This window comes from Semicossyphus pulcher, unplaced genomic scaffold (genome assembly GCF_022749685.1).
Source record: "Semicossyphus pulcher isolate SPU_LCO1_2020_fin unplaced genomic scaffold, fSemPul1.0.p SCAF_13, whole genome shotgun sequence".
Lineage (NCBI taxonomy): Eukaryota > Metazoa > Chordata > Actinopteri > Labriformes > Labridae > Semicossyphus > Semicossyphus pulcher.
In genome coordinates, this window is record NW_027211637.1 from 17,995,413 (window position 1) to 18,009,623 (window position 14,211).

The following is a 14,211-nucleotide window of genomic DNA, read 5'->3' on the forward strand; positions in this document are numbered from 1 at the left end:
AGATACTCCTGCCCACCCTCTTGCTCTTCATTTTGAGGTGGTAATACGTGCAATACAGTCCAGTATTGCTTTTGGCTGACTCGCACCGGAGAAACTGCACCACAGAGTTTACTTCAAGTGCTCATAATCTCAAATGTTCAGGTTTTCTGGAGATCCTCGTGTAAACTCTCACGTTGATTGCTACTCACAGTTTCTTCCCAGTGACATAACCGTCTGTACTTTCTGTGGATTTGCTTTATTCTTGGTTTCAGCCCTGAAGAATCTGAAAAGCTTTGGACTTCTCTCTCTGTCTCAACAGAAACACCTTAAATCGATTTAAAATCCAACAATGGAAATGCCCAGGACATGGATCTTGTTTATCTATCTGTGTGGCAACGTTTTTTCAGGACAAAGCCTAAACTTTCACGACATGGATGTAAACTCGGAGACTTCATCTGAGACACATGAGTTAGACACAGCAGCCGTTCATCCAACAGAAGAGACCTTGTTAAATCTACATGTTTCAGGTGCAGCCCTCCCTGCTGGTAAGATAATATTTTTGTGTTGTAAATGCTGCCTGCTTGTGTCTGCATGATCTTGGCTGATAAAGGTTAATTACTAAAATGGTTTTAAGTTATTTAACTTACACAGCAAAGTAAAAAAACAAGCTGCATTGTTTTTTCTGCTGCAGGGACTAGTGTCTAAAGTCCCTGGGACTATTTTTATCTTCCTGCTCTGGGGGTAGTGCTTTTCAAACGTGCAGGGGCTTTGGGGATGCAGCACTGAATATGTCTGTAATGCAGCTGGGACTATATTTTTGATTTTTTTAAAAAAGGTATGGTTCTTTGTAACCTTAGTACAAGGCGTGGCAGTTTCACACGTCAGCAGGCTAATTTGTCTAATCTTCATGGGACTAAAGGACACCTACACAACAATTGGCTGGGGGAACCTTTAAGTACCATGGAAAAAAGATCCTGGGACTCTAATGTCTTTAAATCTTTTATGCTTTTTTTATGATTTGTGTTGAAGAGGGTGCGGAAGAGCTGCTCCACATGGAGGCAGAAAAGGCGAGACAGCACCAAGGAGTTGATCTCAGGAAGGTGGAAGCTGGTAGAAGCAGAAGAGGTGCTTGGGGCAAGAGGAAGCACGCAGCCACAGTGGAGGCCAACGCTTACAGAATAGTATGGAACATTATTTATTACATCCTTTCACTCATGTTATTCTCTGATGTAAGACTGTTGGTGATTAACGTCAGTGATCTCCATCCGCTCCTTGTAGGCGGGGCTGGTGCGACCCTTGATGGGCTGGAGGAAACGAGGAAGAGGAGAGCAGGAGACCAGCGCGCTCATGGCTGTACTGAAGGAGCTTCATGGTGAAAAGAGGAGGCTGATGGATGAAGGCAAAGCACAGGAGGAGGAGGAGGAGGAGGAAGATGATGATGATGACGATGATGAAGATGAGGATGATGATGATGATGATGACGATGATGATGATGATGAAGAAGAAGAAGAAGAAGAGGAGGAAGAGGTTTGAATTGTTGGTTGTTTTGCTTTATTTTTAATCAAGTTGAGTTAATGAAGGAAAATTGCCTCATGTTTTGAACTCTCTGTGTCAGGAAGAAGAAGAGGAGGAAGAAGAGGAGGAGGAAGAAGAAGAGGAGGAAGAAGAAGAAGTAGAGGAGGCAACGGAGGCTCCCGGCAATCAAACAGAAACACTCTCCAGCTTTACAGAGTCTCCTCCCAACTTGTGTCAGACTGCTAACAGAGAAATCAGCTGCAGGAGCCTCGGCATGACTCACCTGCCAATTATGCACAACCTGGAGGCCACAAAGCTGGACGTGGCAGGTGTGTGTGCTCGTGCATGTGTTTGTGTGTTGTCCTGATAAACTCATCAAACTAAATAAGCATGATTGTATTCAGGAGGATGGTGAAGAATAGAAACAGACTACATTAAAGTGATACAGCTGAGATATTGATAACATATGAACTAGTTAAATGTTAAAAATACAGCTCTAAATGCTCCTTTGATACAAAGTTTACTGATTACTTTATTGGCATTTACATCAAAACAAAAAGGTCCAGTCAAGAGAAGGCCGTATTGCGCTTATGCACTGCATCGTATGTCTTACTATGGGATTTATCTTTAAAGAGAACAACATCAGAGTCATCGCTCCACAAGCTTTCTACGGTCTGCCGAGCCTGGACACACTGGACCTGAGCAACAACAATCTGGATGATGAGTCATTCAGCCAAAACCCGCTGTCTGTGAGTAACACTGCTCTGTGTCATCGCACCTATAAAGTTAGGTTTTGTATTATTAATCATGCTTGTAATGTAAAAGAATACTTAATTAGGGTTCATTTGAGGAATACCTGTTCTTGCTTTTAAGCACTTCAGTGTATCACTGGAGAAAACATGATGCAGTGCAAAATCTTGGTGCAATTAGAATAATAGTTGGCTTTTAATTACCACTAAATAGTTAATAGCTCCCTACGAGTTGAGAAGTTATGCTAGTTATCATGTTGATGCCAGGTGTGATCAGGGTCTCAGTAACTTAATAAAACAGGGTTCGGAATTGTTCCACCATAAATGCATCATGACTTTCAATCAACATCTACTCCATGGCATGCAGCTTTTTATTTTTTCTACCGCAGTATTCCAATGACTGAGGCGATGCACCCTAATCCAAAAGCCAAATCCAATATGATCTTAACTGCAGAGCTGCTGCAGTGCTCGCAGTCCCAGATCTGCAGCTGCAGACCTGAAGGACCGGTTCAGCCTGCTCTAACTGCAGGCAACGACCGTTACTGAAGTTTTTCTTTTATTGTTGCTCTCTGAGTTTCTTCTTCTTCTATATTTTTTCTAATTTTACTTTTAATACTTGTAAAAAAAAAAAAATTAAATTGTAATATTTACTTGAACATATTTTCAGATGGAGTCTGATGAAGTGTCAACAGGTGTCTTTTCCTCTGTATAACTGGAAAGAGGAGGAGGGGACCTAACCCGACTTTATTTGTCCAAAAGAGAAAAAACAAAGATGAAAGGCAGAGCCAGAAGGAACACAAACAACAAACACAAAATTAGCAATTCACAACAAGTACTAACTGACTTTTACTATTTACAGAAGCTTTATGTTTGATCGTCAATAGATTTTATAGTCATTATAAACCCTTACAATAAAAACAGGATGTTTGACAGCTATAAGCTGTGTGGTGTTTTTATTCTTTTGTTTTTAAGTGGGAAATTAATATCCACTGGATGTTAGAGTGACAAACAATTATCAATTATTTTATATGTTAAAAGTAGAACTTCAAAAAGACACACACACACACACACAAATTAAAACAAACAAAAGCAGTGGATGTAGTGACTCTCACTGCTGCAGGTGGTGCTAATGTTCTAATAGCAGCAGGTATAACTTTCTGAGCATGCTGAGGCAGCTGTCATCATTATCACTTCCCATACGACGCATAGGTTAGCATGTGTAGAATTGGTGTGATATTTACCCAGAAAGCTTCCCGTCGTGGTGAATCTGCAGCCTTCTGAATGTGAATGAGTGACTTAGTGAGTTACAAGGCTGTTTTATAAGTCACTTTGCATCTAATTAAGATAAATAGCAGGCTGCATCCTGTATCATTAGTGTAATAAAAGAGCACAGAAAGTTGCATTAACTAATCCTTTCTAAGAATAACCTCCTGGTCTAACCTCTAAATGACCACACACCAAACACAAAGTCCTGACCACGCTTTGACCAATCATTACTCACCACCGGCAGCATACTCTCACAGGATTGGACGGACCTGTTGGGGAAAAAAAGCTGCAACCAATGATGTGAAGAATAAAAGGAAATTATTTATAGAGGAAGATTTTTTTCTTCACTTTCTGCTCACATCCCAGTAATGACAGAGGACTGGTGGACTGGCGTGATCGATGCTGCAAAAGATTCAGTCCACTGCTTTTACTTCACACACATCAACCACAGCAGCTTTCACTGAAGAGCCACCCAATGCTGCTTTACTAAAAATACAACATGATAGATTGCATTATAGACAGATGCATTTCTGTGAACTCTGTGATCAGGTTCTTTTGGCCATATGGGACGGAAAGTTATGGAATTCAAGACACGTGGCCATTGTGTGTGTTTAATCTTTTTGACCTTTTCACTCTTTTGCTGTGTCTCATGTAGAACCTGACCTTTCTGAAGAAGCTAAACCTAGATGGTAACCAATTATCCAGGATCCCGGCTCTGCCTGCATCTCTAGAGGAGCTCAAGATGAACAAAAACAAGCTCAGTACACTCACCCCTCTCTGTTTCCAAGGTAGGACTTTTGTCTGCGTTCATCAAAGAGAAATGACTTGTACGTAAATGTATATAATTTTAAGTTTTTCCTTTTAGGATTAATAAACCTGTTGAATCTGGAGATGGAGGGAAATATTCTCTATGAGGGCAGTGTGTCGCCGTTAGCCTTCAGACCCCTAGAGAAACTTCTGGACCTCCAGTTGGACAACAACCGCTTCCGTTTGCTCCCTCTGGGCCTTCCTCCCTCGCTTCAGGTGCAATGATGTGACTTATTTGTGGAAAAAATCCACCATAAACTGTTTTAATAGCTAAATCAGACGTCTCATTCTGTGTCTTTCTTTCCTATAGGAGCTGGAGATGAATGAAAACCAGATTGAGGAAGTGACATCAGAGGCACTGAGGGGCTGCGTGCATTTGAGAACGCTGGGCCTGAGTCACAACCTGCTGCATGAGCAACGCATCGCTGACCGCGCCTGGACCAGCCTCAAGTACGTCTGTCTGTCCATCCGTCCATCCATCATTTGTCCATTTATCCATCCACCACTAAATCACTCCATCCACCACTAAATCACTCCTCCCATCCATGAATCATTCCATTCATCCATCCATCCATCTACCGATCCAGCCATCATTTCATCCATCCATCCATCCATCCATCCATCCCTCCATCCATCCATACATCCATCCATACATCCCTCCATCCATCCACCCCTTAATTAATCCATCCCTTAATCAATCCATCCATACTTCCATTCAGCAATCCATCTATCCATCCATCCATTCCTCAATCACTCCATTCATTCATTCATTCATCCATCCATACTTCCGTCCAGCAATCCATCTATCCATCCATACATCCATCCATTCCCCAATCACTCCATTAATCCATCAAACACTCCATCCATCCATTGATGCCTCCACCCATCAATCCATCTATCATCCATCCAACCACCAATCGATCAATCTATCGACCCATCCATTTTATCCATTGATCCAACCAGGCATCCATCCATCACTCCTCCCATCCATGAATCATTCCATCTATACATCCATCCATCCATCCACCCCTAAATCACTCCATCCATCCATCATCCATCCATCAGTTCATCTATCTATCATCCATCCATCCATCTACCAATCCAGCTATCATTTCATCCATCCATCCACCCTTTTATCCATCCATCCATCCATCCATCCATCCGTCCATCCATCCACCCATTTATCCATCCATCCATCCATCCATCCCTTAATTAATCCATCCATACTTCCATTCAGCAATCCAGCTATCCATCCATTCCTCAATCACTCCATTCATTCATTCATTCATCCATCCATGCATTTATCCATCCATACATCCTTCACTGAATCCATCCATACATCCATCCATCCATACTTCCGTCCAGCAATCCATCTATCCATCCATACATCCATCCATTCCCCAATCACTCCATCCATCCATTTATGCTTCCACCCGTCAATCCATCTATCATCCATCCAACCACCAATCGATCAATCCATCCATCCATCCAGGCATCCATCCACCACACCACTTCCATCTCTCTGTCCATCCATCTTGCTATCAATTTTAAAAAATAAGCTTCTGCAGTTCCTCCCTCAGCCACAAGAGGGCAGACTGAAGTTGCTTTGAGTTAAGAGAACTTGCATCATTTTTTAATGTGAAAGCAGTCATCAGTCGATGTTTCAGGCAGTTAAAAGATTTGAAACAACAGATTTTCATCAAAAGTTGGTGATCTTGTGCTCAGGTTTCTATTCCTGTTAACAAATGAGTCTGAGGCTTTAATTCACCTATAAAAATAATAACACACACTAAATTCAGATCAGTTCTTTTAGCTTCTTTTTCATTATTATCATTGATTTAGATGGTGGATGTTCTGAGTGGTTCACACAAAGACTTTCCTTTCCTTCTCTCTGACACACAGACACAGAGACACACACATGAAGCATGTATGAACATATCACACAAGTACATCACAGAAGTTATGACAGCTGACCTTGTGTACTTAGATGAGCAGGCGTGTGGAGGAGGAGCTTGAGGGTAACTGTGTGCCTGTAAGTGTGTTTGTGTATGTCAACGTGTCTATGATGGTGTGTGCATGTGTGTGTGTGTGTGTGTGTGTGTGTGTGTGTGTGTGTGTTGTTTAAATATAGTGAATTCCAGTGGGCTTTTTCTCTGCTCCCTGGGATCCTTGTGAACCACAGTGGGAGCTTCAGGGAAAACTGAGGAGAAGGAAACGCTAAAGAAAGAGAGAAAGACGGGAAAGTGCAGTCGGAGAGACTTTGGGTTGTACTGTACGGCTGAATGATGATGTGAAAAAAGAAATAGTATTAAATTAAAAAATTCTACCACAGAGATAATGTGTTAAAAGGACAAGTGAATCTCAAATGGAGAAAATTCAACTAGGCTGCAGGGTGAGCCTTCGTTTGACCTCTGACCCCTATGTATTTGACTCCTGACACTTGACCTCATTAGTGGTGAGAGCAGCACTCTTCCCATTGGCACAGCAGGCTTATTAGCTGCTCCTCTATTTTAAAAGCCTCCTACAGCTCTGCATAGACGCCATAGTGAGAACAAATTCAACTTGAACTTAAGCCCACCAACACCGCAGGAGCTGCAGCCTCACAGGGCAAAGGTCATTAGTGAGACCTGAGTGGTGTAAAACATGACTCCTCCCTGCAGTTGGATGATTTATTACTATGGAAACATTTTATAATTAAACCCACCTTGAGCTAATTTTGGGGAAAGTATTCATCATGTAAAATCTGCAGTGGTGGAGAAATAGTCAGAGAGGGATTGATAAAACACGGACAAACAGAATAAAAAAGTAAATTGCTGAGTAATGAAAAAAAGTTGAGCGTGCTGGTTCTGATTAGTGGAGCGCCTCTGTTACATGACCTGGAGTTGGAGTTATTGCTGGGGGCTTCAGTGATTGGAGGCTACTGTGTAGGAGGCTGGAGGAGTTTACGGGCAGCAAGGGAGTGCAGTTTGGACCTGTGATCCGTCTCAGGCAGACCAGGCTGAGAGCCAGAAAATCATGTCATTATCGTGATAAATCTCACTTATGGTCAGTACTGTGAGTGTGTGTGTGTTTAAGTTTGACCTAATATTAATTTTACATTTTCTGTTCTCCACATCCCATTTGTTTGACCCGTTTACTTATTCTAGAGCTGTCTTTAATTCCTGTTCCACTGGGTTTGTTTTTTTTTACAATTACTGCCCATGTTTAAATATCTGTTTGTATAAAGACATGCTTTCTAGATGGAGATAGAAATATCCATCAATTATCTATACCGCTTATCCTGTTTAGGGTCACAGGGGGACTGGAGCCTATCCCAGCTGTCATTGGGCGAGAGGCGACTGATTGCCAGTCAATCGAAGGGCTGACACATATACGCCTTTCCCACCCAAATTAGCATGTTGACGCGTTTTTTTCAGAACTACTAATAAATGCCGATAGTCTTTTTCCCATATCCAGTGGAGCATTCTCCTTCTGGTCTCTTTTCTGCTGCATTACCGTCTGACGCCACAAACACGCTGGAAACAGGGTTAGTAAACAGTGAAGATGTTACAGTGTTGTTTTTTTTTGGCTTTTGCCTTTATTATATAGGATAGCTGAAGATAGACAGGAAATATTGGGAGTAGAGAGTGGGGGATGACATGCACCAAATGATCGGCAGACCGGGAGTCAAACCTGCGATCAGTGCATCGAGGACTACAGCCTCTGTACATGGGGGCGCCTGCTCTACCAACCGAGCTAAACCAGCGCCCCTAGGTCTTTATCGTATCTATTACTCATTCAGTCTGTTCATCAAACTCGGCGCCGACAAATTTGGAACAATGTTCGAGCGATGCTCGGACGGAGGCGGGTGGAATTTGTAGCTGAGATGACGAGGAGTCACAGAAGTTACCGACGGAGCATAGCATCGAAAGCTAGATTAGCGCGTCGACCCAGATTTGTGTTCCCATCAATGCCGAGTGTAATCTTTCCCACTAAGTAAAAAAGCCAGGTGTTAGTGGGTTTTTTGAGCAGTGGGAAAGTGGCTTTAGACTCACCAATGAACCAGAGCATGTCTTTGGACTGTGGGAGGAAGCCGGAGTACCCGGAGGGAACTCACACATGCATGGGGAGAACATGCAAACTCCACACAGAAAGGCCCGTTACGTCCGTACCGGGGTTCAAACAAGGAACCTTCCAGCTGTGAGGCAACAGCGCTAACCACTGCACCACCGTACAGTCCCATATATTTCATATATTTCACAAATATTTCAAATATAAAACATAGTATATACATGGTTATGTATATGATTGTCATTATAGTTCAAATCAGCCCAACCTCAGCTGACTACAATAGTAAAAGGCCATGTATACATCAAAGCATCAGCAATAATGATTAAATAATGAGACATATTACGATGACAGTATGATGGGGACATTTTCTGCATAGTGAATCTATGATCTGTCTTTCATCTTTATTCACACACTTGCTCTTCATGAACCTGTCAGCTTAAATAACTGTCTTTAATGCCTCTGTCCTGCAGTCAATAACAACTTAAGAGTGATCGCATCCCTGCTGCCAGAAGGCAGACCTGACTCCAAGCTCCAACTGTGTCTCTGACAGAACCAGAACATGTGTGAAGATATGTCCATGGATCAAAACTAAACAAACAGCACACATTCCAAAAGTCCAACATAATAGGGTTTAATATGTTTTCAATTGCAGTCTTATTTAATGCCATCATACATTTTTATTGGGAACATGATCATAATCAGGACTTTGTGCTTCAGTTATTGCTTAACACTACTCTGTGTTCTTCAGCTGATATGGTGCGTAAACCATCCAGAAAAGCTGCGCTTAAAGCATTAAGTAATAAGTAACACAGAAGTGTTGTCTTATTTTATCAAAGCACAAAGTGGTTTCATAATAAGCTTGCATAAATGGGAAAACAAGCACATCACCCACACATGCACTCAGCAGCTGTGCTAAAGTGTTACAGATGTAAGTGAAAACCTCTTACTTAAGTTAAAGGATCTTTTGTTGTCATATAAGCTGCTCTCCTCAATTAAAAACATCTTCATAGTCTGAATAATTGATACACTACACATTATTACATACATACAATCAATGGGCAGTATACACTCAAAAGCATACACACATGTTTCACTGCTGTAAATAATTAAAGCCATATTTTTAATTTAAATAAAACCACATGTGCTTCAATGTGTTTTCAACAGATGTGACAAATATCCCAAAAAGGCTCCCAGATATCAGCTGCACACAGAAGCCTGCAAGTTACTGACATTTGTAGCGGAAGCCACGTGCTGCCATCATCCATCCATCATTCTGTTTTTAAAGTCCATTTTAAAGTCAATCCAGCCTGCTGGTCACAGCTGCTCTGCTGGCTACATTATGTATCTTGGTTAGGTCGCCAAAGTTTGAAAGCTAGCATTTTTTTTTTTTTGAGGGCTGGCACGGAGGGCCCTGCACAGATTGAGAGTGTGTATTTAAGTGTTGTACTTCTGTGAGCGCAAGTACTCTTAGTGCTGCTCTTATTAGAACACAACACCCAGAGGATAAACAGACCATCAGATTGATTACTCCCGGCCATGTTGTTTAAAAAATTGGACACACACATTTGTGCGCACAAACACTTTGGGTTTATGTAAGTGCTTTGTGCCACTCCATAAATTCTTTAGCACCAAAGTAATAGATCATTATTACAATTGGATTGCATGTGTTTGCCAATGTATGAATAAATTCATATAGTATCTAATGAGAACTAGTGTTTTCAAGTTAATATGTATTTCCGTGTGCATGTTCTCGGCGCATCTGTGTCTGTAAGCTTGTTTATTTCTCTGTGTATGCATCGTTGTTATGTCTCCACATCATGTTGCAATATTAAGGCTTGCTTACATCTTGGCGTGCGTTCATGTGTGTAGGTGCCAGTGGGTGGGAGTGTGGATGGACGAAGACTCGGAGAAGAGAGGACTGTGTGTCCCTACGCTCATTAATACCATGTGGAGCTCTGAGCAGCGGTGGACTGCTGCTGAGCTTCCTGGCAGAGATTTAGAATACAAATTAGCAGCGCACAACTGGTCTGAACTGGAACGGAGGCATGCGATATATATTTGAGGGTTTACATTTCAAACAGAAGCCACATTTTCATAACAATCCATAACTGAGACAATATGTATAGGTTAAACAGAAAGCCATGTGGTGGCTCGTGTTTTTGTGTGCTCCCTACCTCTGCGTCTTTTCGTAAAACATTGATGGTTGTATGAATGTCTTATTATTCGTCTGTTAAGCAGAAAACGTTGCGTGACCTGTGATACTGACAAACAACCAGGAATATTTAAATTACACCAGCATTCTGATTCAGCCCTAATCAATGACCTTATTCCCAACAAAACCACCATTACTATCTGTAACCTGGGCGTTGTAAAGTTCAAGGGCGGAGAGTTAATGCAGAGGTCTTTCTATAAGTCACCTTTACGACTAGCAGAAATATTGAGGCCTTAAACATCACTCAGACAGAAGCCCGTCCAAGAGTCTCCCACATCCATTACCCTCCACTCTCTTTCTCCTCATTGGCCCCCCCCATTTCCTATACTGTGTGGTCATTGGCTGGCCACTTTTGGGTGGTCTGGGCCCATTGGAAGTTGCGTTGGTTCTATGAATGGCCGAAGGACAGGAAATTAGGTTTTTCTCCTGCTGTGAGCTGTGCTGTAAACTCACAACAGCTGTGCAGGATCTTCCAACAAAAACACCAAACCCCTGTACTACATCTTTGCATCAGAACCCCTGAAATATGGTCAGCCGTCTACAGCTGCCCTTTCTTTCCTGCACAACAACCATTTTCATTCCCCTTATCTACCAATCTGGCAAATATCCCCCCTCCATCTGCCAGGCTCTCTTACATTGTACCCTCCAGGCCCCATTAATTTCTCCCCTTCTGCTGCTGCCCATGGTTCCCCTGTAGCCTCGCCTCCCCAACAGCGCTATGCAGGAGGCCAGTGACTATAAAACACAAGGTCTGCAGGGAAAAGCCTTGGAATCAGAGAGGAAATAGGCAAACGTCATTTAATTGAATCAAGAGCCCTGTAAAATGTCAGCAAAGTTGGCATGCTGATAGTAAGCAGGTTAACCGTTTTTTACCATCTTAGTTTGACGTGTCCACAATCGTCAACCGCAAAGTACAGCCGAGGCTGATAGGAATGTCCATTGTCTTGTAAACTAAAGAATGGGACACAAATTGAGATCAATAAAAAGTCGGGGGATGAGCAAAGTTGTTGAAATTAATCCTGAATGGCACATGAATGGGTGTGCCAAATGCCATGCCAATCCAACCAATAGTTGTGTGGTGGCGGTAGAAAAAGAAGTCAGGGGATCATTAAAGTCTTCTACATTGTCTTCTGGTTCTAGAGGAAAAGACAATGAATCAACAAAGTAATCAGAAGATTTATCCTCTGGGGACCTCGATTGTTAATAGAAAATATAATTGAATTTAATTAACATTGGCATCTGGACTCCATTGACGACAATTCTACTCCTATTCTATGGCCCCTACAATTTATATTTGAACGTCTTCTTGTCTGACTGAGATTCATGATTCTTCTTCCTGTTTTTCTCAGGTCCCTGGAAGCCCTGGACCTGTCCTACAACCAGTTCACCATAGTCCCAATGAATTTGCCTCGTCCTCTCCGTAAACTGGACCTCCAACACAACAGCGTTAGTCAAATCCCGGCCTTCGCGTTCCGTCACCTGAAGCCCGGCCTGCAGTCCCTCGGTCTATCCCACAATGCCTTGACCAACGAGGGGGCAGAAAGAGTCTCTTTTGTTGGAACGTACCGCTCACTGGGTGAGCTCCTATTGGACAACAATCGACTGAAAGAGGTCCCTCGCTGCGTTCGACAGTTTAAGAACCTGCAGGCACTGAGGCTGGACAACAACAAGATCAGGTAGAATAGCATTTTTCATAGTTAACAATTAAAATTCAAATGGGATTAGAGTTCTTATATTGCAGGGTAAAATACTTGCTTACATGTTACCCAATCCTGTCCTTACACCGTTAACTCTGTTAGTACAGCTCCTTTTGGAAGTTGTTCAAAGAAGCCCGGAAAGAAAGAAAAGTGATATCGTGGCACATTCAGTGTTTTGTGGTATTCATACCAAGATTTCATCAACTGTCCCTGTCAACACAAAAATCAAGACAATGACTATTGTTTTCAAAACTATTTCTTATTATTGTCTATGAACAATACCACACTGTGTCATCCAACACAGTAAAAACCACTGAATAAAGCAACAAGCCTGACTCATGACTTTGTACATTTATAATAGTTAGCAGCCAAAATACAATACACTAATACTACATCTACTCTACTGCGGAGAAGTGTTAGCAGGACCGAGATTTCCTGAAGTTATGTAGGAAGACATTTCAACAAGACTGTACAGTCATATTCAGCTAAATGCCCAGGTTAGCATGCTAACATGCTCACAATAAAATGCTTACCTGCATGACAATGCTAACTAGAAAATGCTATACTTGGTTACTATCATAGCATAACATGTTAGCAGAGTAATATCTGGTATCTAGAACAAAACACAAACTAAAGCCAATGCTAAAGGACGGTCATTCATTTTGCTTTTGTTTATTTTCCCGCCTTTTTACCTTTGTTTGGAATTTGACAGAAAAATTCATTTGTCTGTGTGTGCTCTGGTCGCAGGTTTCTGAGGCAGTGGGGGGTCTGCCATCCTGGTAATACTGGCTCCACTTTGGCTTCGGTGCACTTGGAAAATAATCTGCTAGAGGTCGAGAGGATTCCCGCGAATGCCTTCTCCTGTCTCATCGATGCTCAGGGACTGGTCCTCTATCCGCAGCAGAAGCACTCATAAGACGCATTCATGGACAGATACATGCATGTACATCATCATGACAAACAGCCACTTTGTTCTGTCTGGGTATTTTTTTAATCATTCATTTGCCTTCACTGCTTGCCTCTTATGTGCATCAGACAGGATTTAAAGCAGTGGTTCTCAACTGGTCAAGCCTAGGGACCCACCACCACCTCCTTAACGACAAATCTCAGATTTATTTCAACCACTCAAATTTTATTAATGAAAAATGGTGCAGTTTGGACCTGAGACAGAGCGCAATATCACAGGATGTCAACTTCACTAAACACAGCAGGATAATAGTCAACCAAATGACCAGCAGGTAGCAGAGCATAAGAGGAAAATATTCCCTCTACAATTAATTCAATTAACAGCCTTTTTTAACAGAAAAAACTGAAAAAATGCAACATAAATGCAACTACTGTAGATCTCATCAGGTTTCAAGAATATAAATGTAGCTGTAGCTGGGATTACCCAATCAGTGGATACATGGAGTGTGAATAAACTACGCTACTACTGCACGCACGTCATAGGAAACCCATGTCCTTCAAAGTAAAAGTCAAGCACACTTCTGCGACCCACTGAAAACAGCTCCGCGACCCACTTTTGGGTCCCGACCCACCAGTTGAGAACCATGGATTTAAAGCATTATCATATAGTTTGCTTTGTCAGTCAGTCAGTCAGTCAGATTTTATCATCTCCAAACACAACCTTTTTATTTCATATCTTGTCTTTGATAAGGAATGTTACTATAATGGTTTTATGTAATAAAGCAAATGTTTAACACTGTAATAAAGCTAATGATATAAATAAGAGAAACAGAAAAATACACTAAAATGGAATTCAGAACTGCTTAAATCACAGCTTTAACAGCTTTCTTTTACTTTAAGTATAAAGCATAAAAATGTTGCAGGGCTTGCAGAAGGAGAGCTGGATATACATAAGGTGTATTGGATGTGACAGGGATACCAAGGGGGTCATGAAGCAGTCAAGTCTTGACCCCCTGCAGCCTGGGGGTCC

The 14,211-nt window shown here is 41.9% G+C and overlaps 1 protein-coding gene across 1 annotated transcript; it reads left to right on the forward strand.

Annotated features, from left to right (window-relative positions):
- Positions 1-409: 409 nt before the first annotated feature.
- On the forward strand, positions 410-13,191 carry LOC138589371 (extracellular matrix protein 2). The gene is made up of 10 exons (XM_069659634.1): positions 410-524; positions 1,009-1,160; positions 1,258-1,506; positions 1,595-1,823; positions 2,128-2,243; positions 4,165-4,297; positions 4,375-4,532; positions 4,627-4,766; positions 11,928-12,254; positions 13,023-13,191. The coding sequence occupies exons 1-10, from the start codon at positions 410-412 to the stop codon at positions 13,189-13,191; spliced, it is 1,788 nt and encodes a 595-aa protein (XP_069515735.1).
- The last annotated feature ends 1,020 nt before the right edge of the window (positions 13,192-14,211 follow it).

What these genes read in the sequence shown, in the direction of transcription:
- LOC138589371 (XM_069659634.1), top strand. Translation starts at nt 410, where the DNA reads ATGGATGTAAACTCGGAGACTTCATCTGAGACACATGAGTTAGACACA. An exon ending in AGGTGCAGCCCTCCCTGCTG is followed by an intron (nt 525 to 1,008) that starts GTAAGATAATAT and finishes TTTGTGTTGAAG; the next exon opens with AGGGTGCGGAAGAGCTGCTC. An exon ending in AGGCCAACGCTTACAGAATA is followed by an intron (nt 1,161 to 1,257) that starts GTATGGAACATT and finishes CGCTCCTTGTAG; the next exon opens with GCGGGGCTGGTGCGACCCTT.